Source organism: Euprymna scolopes, chromosome 5, assembly GCF_053919585.1.
Source record: "Euprymna scolopes isolate OS-2025 chromosome 5, ASM5391958v1, whole genome shotgun sequence".
Lineage (NCBI taxonomy): Eukaryota > Metazoa > Mollusca > Cephalopoda > Sepiida > Sepiolidae > Euprymna > Euprymna scolopes.
The window spans coordinates 163,783,401-163,792,786 of record NC_136486.1 but is presented as its reverse complement, the minus strand read 5'-3'; the positions used below and the strand labels follow the sequence as shown (position 1 = coordinate 163,792,786).

The 9,386-nt window shown below is 37.7% G+C and overlaps 1 protein-coding gene across 1 annotated transcript; it reads right to left on the bottom strand.

Annotated features, from left to right (window-relative positions):
* Positions 1-7,940: 7,940 nt before the first annotated feature.
* On the bottom strand, positions 7,941-8,969 carry LOC145276660 (uncharacterized). Its single transcript, XM_080127849.1, has one exon. The coding sequence runs from the start codon at positions 8,967-8,969 to the stop codon at positions 7,941-7,943; it is 1,029 nt and encodes a 342-aa protein (XP_079983975.1).
* Between the last annotated feature and the right edge of the window lie 417 nt (positions 8,970-9,386).

Genomic DNA, 9,386 nt, shown 5'->3' with positions numbered 1-9,386 from the left:
CTGCATTAGCACCATTTTTCTTTATTGTTGTTGTTTCACGAATTTTCGGCCAACTATTCCTCTGGCCTTCATGAAAAGAATTCCTTTTATAAATGTTCAGTAACTTTTTCCTTTTATTATTCTTAAAGAGTAAAACTTTTCTTATTCATGAAAGGAGTTAAGCCTACGTAAATAAATAAATGTTTGTACACGTGACAAATTATCAATAAATGGTTTAGTTACTTTTTTTAAAAAATGTTTGTAAAAGTGCGAAAGGCGACGTTACGTTGTTGTACAAGCATTACTCCCATGCTTAATTTCTATACTTTTAGGTTTTTGGAAATTTTTTTCACTGGATTATTATTGATTGGACACTAATTAAACAGATTATTAAAAAAAAATGTAAAAAAGAAATCATTATTTCGACATTTGAAAGTGGTGCTCACTTTTTAGTTACAACGTTCTGATAAATCAGTCACCCATTTTGTAAGCAATAAAAACGCGGTATATCAAAACCATAGAAAGTAAAAATAATGAGTCTCTACCGCATTTGTAAGTCAGAAATATATTTGTTTCTCAAAGAAAAAAAAATAGAGAGAACAGGACTTTTTTTTATTATTTTCATGAAAATAAAGTTTCGAGATTTTTAATTTTTTTTTTTTTTACTTATTTAGTCAGTTTGTGTTTTTTTTTTTAATTGTTTTTGTGAAAGGTGAGTTTTTTTTCAAAACTTTTGTTTTGTTTCTTTTTAATTTTTTTAAAGTATTATAAATTTCACTAACATGCTGGAGAAATGTTTAATAATTTGGTATTTTTTTAGATTAGGTCCACCTCCACAATTTTCCTTTCAATGACGACATTTATAGGTTTCCGAGTATGCTGAACACGCAAATTGCATTTAAATTTTGCGGAAATAAATAGTTGTATTATGCATTGTATTCTTCGGCGGCCATCTTTTTACGTGCACACGCGCCATAAACAAATACACACACGTAAAAAAGATGGCCGCCAAAGATTACAATGCATAATACAACTTTTTATATCTTGATAACTACTTATTTCTGCAAAATTTCGATGCGATTTTCGTATTCAGCATAGTCGAAAACCATTTCAAGTCGTCATTTAAAAGAAAATTGAGGAGGTGGACCTAATCTAAAAATTTACCAATAATTTTTAATCCCGTACGCCTCCCGATACATTGCTTCGTCAACATGCGACCATTTTATATCTCCCGAAGACACTTCCGTGTTTAGAAAAAAAAAAAAATAATAATAATAAGTGACCGATTTACCAGAACGTGGTAACTAAAAGGGGAGTATCCCTTTCAAATGTTGAAATGATTTTTTTTTTTCAAATTTTTTTCATAATCTGGTTAGTGTTCAATCAATAATAATCCAGTGAAAAAATTTCAAAATACCTATCAGTATAGAAACTCCACCACGTAAGTAAATAAATAAAAAATGTTACGTGCGCATGCGTTAGCCTTGACTAGGGGGGTACTAAGGAAACGACCATTAAATAATTCTGCGGGTCGCCATGGAACTCAACGCCCAAGGAGTATCAAAATAGTTTTCATGATCTGAAGAAATTTTTTTTCCGAAAAGTGGGTGATCACTTTTCCATCTAAATTTAACTTAAAATGAGCACCCACTTTCTGGCCACCTGAGGAAGGGGCATTTATTTTCGTGTTTATTGGCTTAAAGGTTTTTTTTACAAGGCAGTTTTGTACGCGAATGCATATTTAACAGTTTTCGTTTATGCTCACGCATAGCATAAACAAAGGCTACGTCTGTGAAATGGAAAATAGTCCCAGAGTTAATACCATGCAAAAGAAATCAAACAAAAAGACTTTTAAGCCAGGAAACACACAGAAAGAAAAAAAAATAGCATCCATTTTTTTTCTATCGAATTCATTTGCTGTTTTTATTGAAAACTATTTTCCCCCGGATTTTAGATATAATTTTCCATTAAGGGCTGTGCGTCTCACGTTCGTAAATAACAAATTTTTTTTTGTAGATATTGGTGTGTTAAAAACGAATCTGCAAACCGTTTCCGTCACAAAAAAATAGTTTTTATGATATGAAGAAATTACTTTTTCGAAAAAGTGGCGATCACTTTTCCATGTAAATTTAACTTAAAATGAGCACCCACTTTCTAGCCACCTGAGAGAGGGGGGATTTTTTCCCATGTTTATTGGCTAAACAGCTTTCGTTTATGCTTACGCATAGCGTAAACGAAGGCTACGGCTGTTAAATGGAAAATAGTCCCAGAGTTCAGGGGTTATTACCATGCAAAAGAAATCAAACAAAAAACTTCTTAGCCAAGAAACAGAAAAATGCCCCTCTCTCAGGTGGCCAGAAAGTGGGTGCTCATTCTAAGTTAAATTTACATTGAAAAGTGATCACCCACTTTTCGAAAAAGTAATTTCATGAATGTCATGAAAACTTTTTTTTGCTACGTAAACGGTTTGCAGATTCGTTTTTAGCATACCGAAATCTACAATAAAATATTTCGTTATATATGAACGTGAAACGGGCCTTAAAGTAAAATAATACCGGATTTTTTTTAGCAGATTTCCCGTTTAGTTGTACAAATATCCTCACACCAGGTAATCACTAAAAGGGATTTTTAAAAGTCGTCACCTGTATCGAGCAAAAGTTTAAAACCACCGATTATATGCCAGCCTACATCATGGTAACATATATTGAGTGAGTTCCTAACAGTATTTTTAGTTTAAACTCATTTTCCCCAAATTTCCCCAAACTTAACATGTTCGATACAGTCTGCCGCCATTTGTATTTTTCAGATATACCGATAAACATTGAATGTTTTTGAACCGATTATACATTACATAAAAACACTAAAATTTTATCCAGTTAGGTAGAACACTTACTTTTCTTGCCTTTGATAACATTTATTTGTTATATATTTCTTTTTTGACAACTTCTTTGTATCTGTGTTTAGTAATATAAACCCTTTTCATTTAATGTAACGTTTAGTCGGCTCGAAAAACAGTGTTTATTGGTGTATTTGAAAGCTACAAATGGTGGTGGACACTGTTGATTACTTTAAGTTAGAGAAAGTGAGTTAAAACTAAAAAACTATACAAAATACTGTCAGAAACCTATGTCATGGTAACATATGTTCGGTGAGTTTCAGACACTGTTTTGTATAGTTTTTAGTTTTCAACTTACTTTCCCAAACTTAACGTATTCAACAGAATTCGCGACCATTTCTGTTTTTTGAGCCAATTAAACATTTTACATTACATAAAAACACTAAACAATTATCCAATTAGGTAGAAACGTAAATTACCTTACCTTTGCTTTCATTTATTTGTTTTTGGACGACTTTTTCGAATCTGTGTATAGTAACCCCCCTCCCCCCACCATCAACCAAATATTAATTACTAAATCACATTTTTTAAAACAACAAAAAAAAAAGCATTTAGCGTTTCAACATTTTTGCTACGTTCGGCTTCATCCACTGATTGTTGGTCAAGTCCAAAACATGAATGATTGACAGAAACTCTCGAGGATCCAGATCAAATTCTGCAAGAGCACCATTTTTTTCAGTTTCGCCTTCTTTTTCACTTTTTGCAGTGGATTGCTGTACTAATATAAGAAACATGCATTTTCTCTTTTATTAAATTTTTCCATTACACCAAACCAAATTGAGCCACTGCAACGCGTGGCAGGGTACAGCTAGTATATATATATATATAGTAATTTATAAAATATATATGGCGATTAAGCTACACTGAATATTCTGCGTTTCATCCACTATAGGATTCGTCAGGCTTATGCGCAAATTCTGTGGTTGCTTCTTGTTTTTATATATGTTGAGGATTTCTAGTTAGAAGCAACCACAGAATTCGCGCATAAGTCTGACGAATCCTATAGTGGATGAAACGCAGAATATTCAGTGTAGCTTAATCGCCATGTATATTTTATAAATTACTAACTAGCTCTACCTTCGTATTGAGCACTTTTGAAGTAAATACTTAAAGTTTATGCATAAATCTATACTTTCGTATATTAGGTTTATGTGAATAAATGAAGTAGTTATATATATATATATATATATATATATATATATACATACATATATATATATATATATATATATACATATATATATATATATATATATATATATATATATATATATATATATATATATATATAAAGTAATCTCGTTTTTCTCCCTGTACACACAGTCATTATAGATCATGAAACACAAGCACAATATAGAAGTTCAAAAGTTACGCTTCAATAACGAATGCGTGTTTTACTAACTTATCAATTATTTCATAATTTTAGTCAAATATCATAACAAAAATATAACAGCAAAATCGCCGGTGGTTAAAGAAAATGAATTAACATTTTATTTTCGCAACATTATCATGTAAATTTTTGACTTTTTTTCAGTAACACAAATATTATATTCAAAATATTACATATGCCATGCGATCCTTTTTTATATAAAAAAAAAAAATGACACAAGGTTATTTGATCTTCCGAAAGATATACATGGAAGAACAAGATGAAACATCAAGAATTTCATAAGAAAGATTTTTTAAAATACGTTTATTTATTATTGGGACTCTTCAGACTTCTGTTCTCATCTTGAGGGTAATTTTCACGACGTTTCAATCGATGTAACCTTCGAGTTTCTTCAGGTGTGTTTTGTCGAACTCGAGACTGTTTCTGTGTGAACTCGGAAATTTGAATGCAATTTCAAGCGGAAACCTTTATTTACTTTATGGGATTGCATGCTCCCGTTCTGTCAGCCACAACTGGATAGAGGTCCTAAGTAATTCGCAGTTTTATTTTTCGGTCGCTCACACTAAGAATTAAACCTCCAACCTTCAGGAGAATATCACTTTTATTTTCTTACAATTGATTTTTCAAATATTTAACCACTGAGCCACGGGTCCTTGTGAACCCAAATTCCAGAGTTCGATAGAAACAGTCCTGTGTTCAACAAGATACAACTGAAGAAGGTCGGAGATTACATTGACCGGAATGTTGTGAAAATGACACTCAAGATGAGAACAGAGAAAAGAATCCAAATACGAATAATCTATCTTTTTTCTCAAAAATTGAGAAACTCCCTGCGTTAATTTTCTCTACTGTTCGCTCTCGAATAAGAATTATACTTTAATCAACCATGTCTTTGACAGTATAGAGGCAGCACTCTCCTTAGACACTAGCTCCTAGGTACATGCAGCAGTAGAGCAACGAAACTTGGCACAGTTATTAGTCTTTCTCTACATAGGAACCACCTAGAGTTATGCATTTCTCCAATCGTTTGATGCAGTTCTGGAGACCGTTGTTTTAGAACACCCCAGGTTGGTTCTCCAACCACGACGTGACTTCAGAAATCAAGGCTGCATAAACTGGGAAACGCTTTCCTTTCAAAAATAACTTCATGGCTGGAAAGAGGTGAAAGTCAGAGGGTGCAAGGTCAGTAGAGTAGGGAGGATGGGGGAGGATTTCATAACCACACGCCTGGCAACATGTGAGTGGTGGACCGGAGGTTGTCCTACAGGAGGAGGGTACCTTTGCTGGTCTTGCCCCGCCTCTTGATTTTGATAGTTTCTCTTAATTTCCTCAAAAGTGAAGCATAATAGGCTCCTCTAATTGTGGTACCCTTTGCCAGGAAATTTGTCATCACTACTCCATCCTGGTCCTAGAAGGCTGTGAGCATGACCTTGCCAGCAGAGGGTTGCACCCTTGCCTTCTTTTTGGGGTGGTGAGCCCAAGTGTTTCCACTGCATTGACTGGGCTTTGGTCTCTGGATCATAGTGATGGACCCACGTTTCATCCTGTGTAATCAGTCTTTTGAAAAACTTTGACTCATCTTCTTGGCACATCTCCAAATTCATCCTCGAGCACTCAACGCATTCTTGCTTCTGGAATGGTCTGAGAAACCTGGGAATCTATCTGGCAGACACCTTATGCATATGCAAATGGTCATGAATGATAGTTTCCACAGATCCTGTACTAATCTTGACATCTTGGGCTATTTGCTGAATAGTAATGTGCCGATCTTCCAAAATGGCAGCCTCAACTTGACGGATAGATGCCTCATCAATGGCAGAAGGGGAGTGACCAGGTCTGGGAGCTGTTTCCACAGACTTCCGGCCATGTTTGAATTCACGATGCCAGCGTTTTACAAGGTCATATATCACCATAAGTTTCTTTCATTTCATCAAAAGTCTCCTGTGGTGTGCGTCCTTTCAAATACAAAAACCGGATCACTGCTCGACATTCAACAGGCTCCATTTCACACCTGACTCAGTTCAAACACCTGTAAAACAGAAACCACAATTAGTTCAGAGCTGTAATTTGCCACATAACCCATAGAGATATAAATCATTGCACATGCAATATTTCAGCTAAATCAGACAACTGGAAGTGGGGCAGGGGCATTACTTATTGCACGCTCCTCGTACTTCAGAATTTTAATGTTCGACACAGTAAAAGGCAGCTGATAGCAACACACATAACTTCTTTATAGTTTATTCTCTTAGACAGTGTAATGAATATGAATACATCCGGGTTTATCCTCACAAGAATATGATTGGCTGATTCAAGACATAAAGGAGAACCAGCGAAAGCTATACCAAAAGTTTATTACCAGCTTCGACTGCTAACAATCGTTTAAGGTGACTTTAGTCTCGGCTACAATAATCGAGTAATACAATCTAGTAAGTCATCTTAATCATCATATCTTGTCGCTCCATCTCTTCAACCAGCGGCGTGCGGTTTCATTACCAACACTGAGGTCTTCATCCATGCAGTTGGGCCCCAGTGGGCAAGATGTTAAAATGTGCTCGATGGTCTGAACTTGGGCACCACAGGGGCATTCAGCAGTTGTAGAGTAACCCCACATGAGGAGGTTGTCGCCAGTTTTTGCAACTTTTGCCCTTGCCCTATTCAGAGTGACCCACTCCGAATGGGACAGGTGTGTGCCAGGTGGTAAGGTTTCACTGGGCTCTGGCAGTGCTATATTTGTAGACTGAGAGTCTACCTCTCTCCACATCTGCAGCCGGTAAGAGGATGTAGGAGTGTCCGGTAGTTCCTCCACTGTGGCAAAGCTTCGCCGGGACACAAGTCGTCTAGCCACCTCCGAGTAGCCATAGAGAGGGTGTCTGGGGTCTTCGAGTTGTTTAGTATGCTCAACTCTCGCAATTATATCCCGGCAGACTTTAGGTGGTGGTATGCCACTTAATCGGTATAAGGCTGGTAGAGGTGTGCTTTTTAAGTTTCCGGTTATGATCCGGCAAGCTTTGTGCAGATCTGCGTTAATGCGGTGAGCATGGGCTGAGCGAGACCATACTGCAGTGCCATATTCAGCCGTGGAGTAACATAGGGCTAATGATGTTGTCCTTAGCGTGTGTGGGTCTGCTCCCCAACTCGAGTTAACCAGTATGTTGACTAAGTTAATTCGAGGCGCGATCTTCTTTCGGAGCTTGTCTATGTGTGTCTTGAAGGAGAGAGTTCGGTCCAGTGTGATGCCAAGGTAGTCTGGATATGGTTCATTTACTAGCTCCCATTGGATCTTCAGCTTCCTGTTGGCTATGTGGTTGTTAAGGTGGAAACTACAAACTTCTGTTTTCTCAGGATTGGGATTGAGGAACCATTTCTTATAGTAGGAGGCTAGGGTTTTTAAGGCACTGGAGATTCTTTTCTCAATTGCTTCAAAGCTCTTGTCTTGTGTCGCAAGATACGTGTCATCCGCATAGATGAATCTACGGATGTCTGTAAATTTTGGTAGGTCATTTGTATATATGTTAAACAAAGTCAGTGCCAAGACAGAACCCTGGGGCAGACCATTCTTCTGTGACCTCCACCGGCTCTGCCTACCATCCATTTCGACAAAGAATCTTTGATTCCGGAGAAGAGATTCTATAATGGAAACCATTTTTCTGTTCTTCAAGGTCTGGCCAACTTTCAGCAGAAGTGCTCGGTGGTTGATGGTGTCATAGGCTGCTGTGAGGTCAATAAATACAGCCCTGTGATTTTTTTTCTTTCATACCCATCCTCTATGTACTGAGTCGAGTTCAGAACCTGACCAACATATGAACGCCCCTCCCTGAACCCAGACTGGTCGTCCGTAAGCTGGTCTTCAACTATTGGTGATATCCTGGCCAGAATGAGGCGTTCATACAACTTGTACAGTACACACAACAAGGATATAGGGCGATAGCTAGATGGTAGTTGGGGATCTTTCCCTGGTTTAAGAAGAGCTATAACTTTTGTCCGTCGCCAGATCTTGGGAATGTTGTATCCAGCAGCACAGGAGTTGAACAGTGATAGGATCCATTCACGAGATCTTGGCCCAAAATTCTGGATCATCTCTGTTGAGATGCCATCGAGTCCTGATGCCTTTCTAGACTTGAGATGTTTAATTCTAGTTTTCAATTCCTCCTCAGTAAATAGGGGGAACATGTCATCAGTCTCTTTGTGGACTTCGCCCATCTTCTCTTTCATCTGTTTAACGTAACCTCGTTCTCTGTGCAGTGGTTTCCCATTTATAAGTAGTTGGTGAGCAACTTGGTTTGATGAGACTGCTGCTGCTGTAGTGTCTGGTTTTTTATCGCTGTTTAGCTCCTTTATTGTTTTCCATGCATTTTTGCTATTGTGGGTCATGTTCAGATCTGCAACTGTCTCCATCCATCGCTCCTTACGGGCAGCAGATAGAGAGGCCAACACTTTGTTTCCCAGCTCAGTGGTAAGTTCTTCGAATGGGTCTCTGTTATATGCTTGTACATAATTTTCATAGATGGTCTTACTTGTCTCATCCAAGCCAGTTATGTATTCCTTCCTACAGCCCCTTGGGATGTTCTTCTTGGCAATGTGCCACACAAGAGCTTGGAAGACTTCATATCCTGATGCTGCGGGGGATACATCATTAATTGTATTCTCTAAGTTGTCCGTGAAACCCTCCCAGTTAGCCCTCCAATAGTTGAATCTGGCCATAGGTTAAGTAGGCACAAGTCCAACTACTGGTTGCATCTCAACAATGATGGGTCGGTGTTGAGATTTTGGGATCGGTTGGCCAGTGGAGTTGCTGAAGTTGTGTTGATGCCTTACTGATGAAAATGCGAGGTCGGGGTTATAGCCTTTTCGCCATCGAGCGCTTAAGAAGGATGGTTTACCCTTAGGCCTATTGATAATGGCAAGGTTTTGGTGTAAGGCCCATTCTTCAACAAAATCTCCATCCTTAACATAGCCCCACATCATGTTGTGGCTGTTGAAGTCGCCAATTATGATATTGGCATTATTGTCAATTTGGATGTTGTCATGCCAACTGAATGGTACAGGTGGTGGCTTGTAGATGGAGGTGATGGTTACGTGAATTGTTTTCACCTGCAAAATTTCGATACCCCTTGAGGT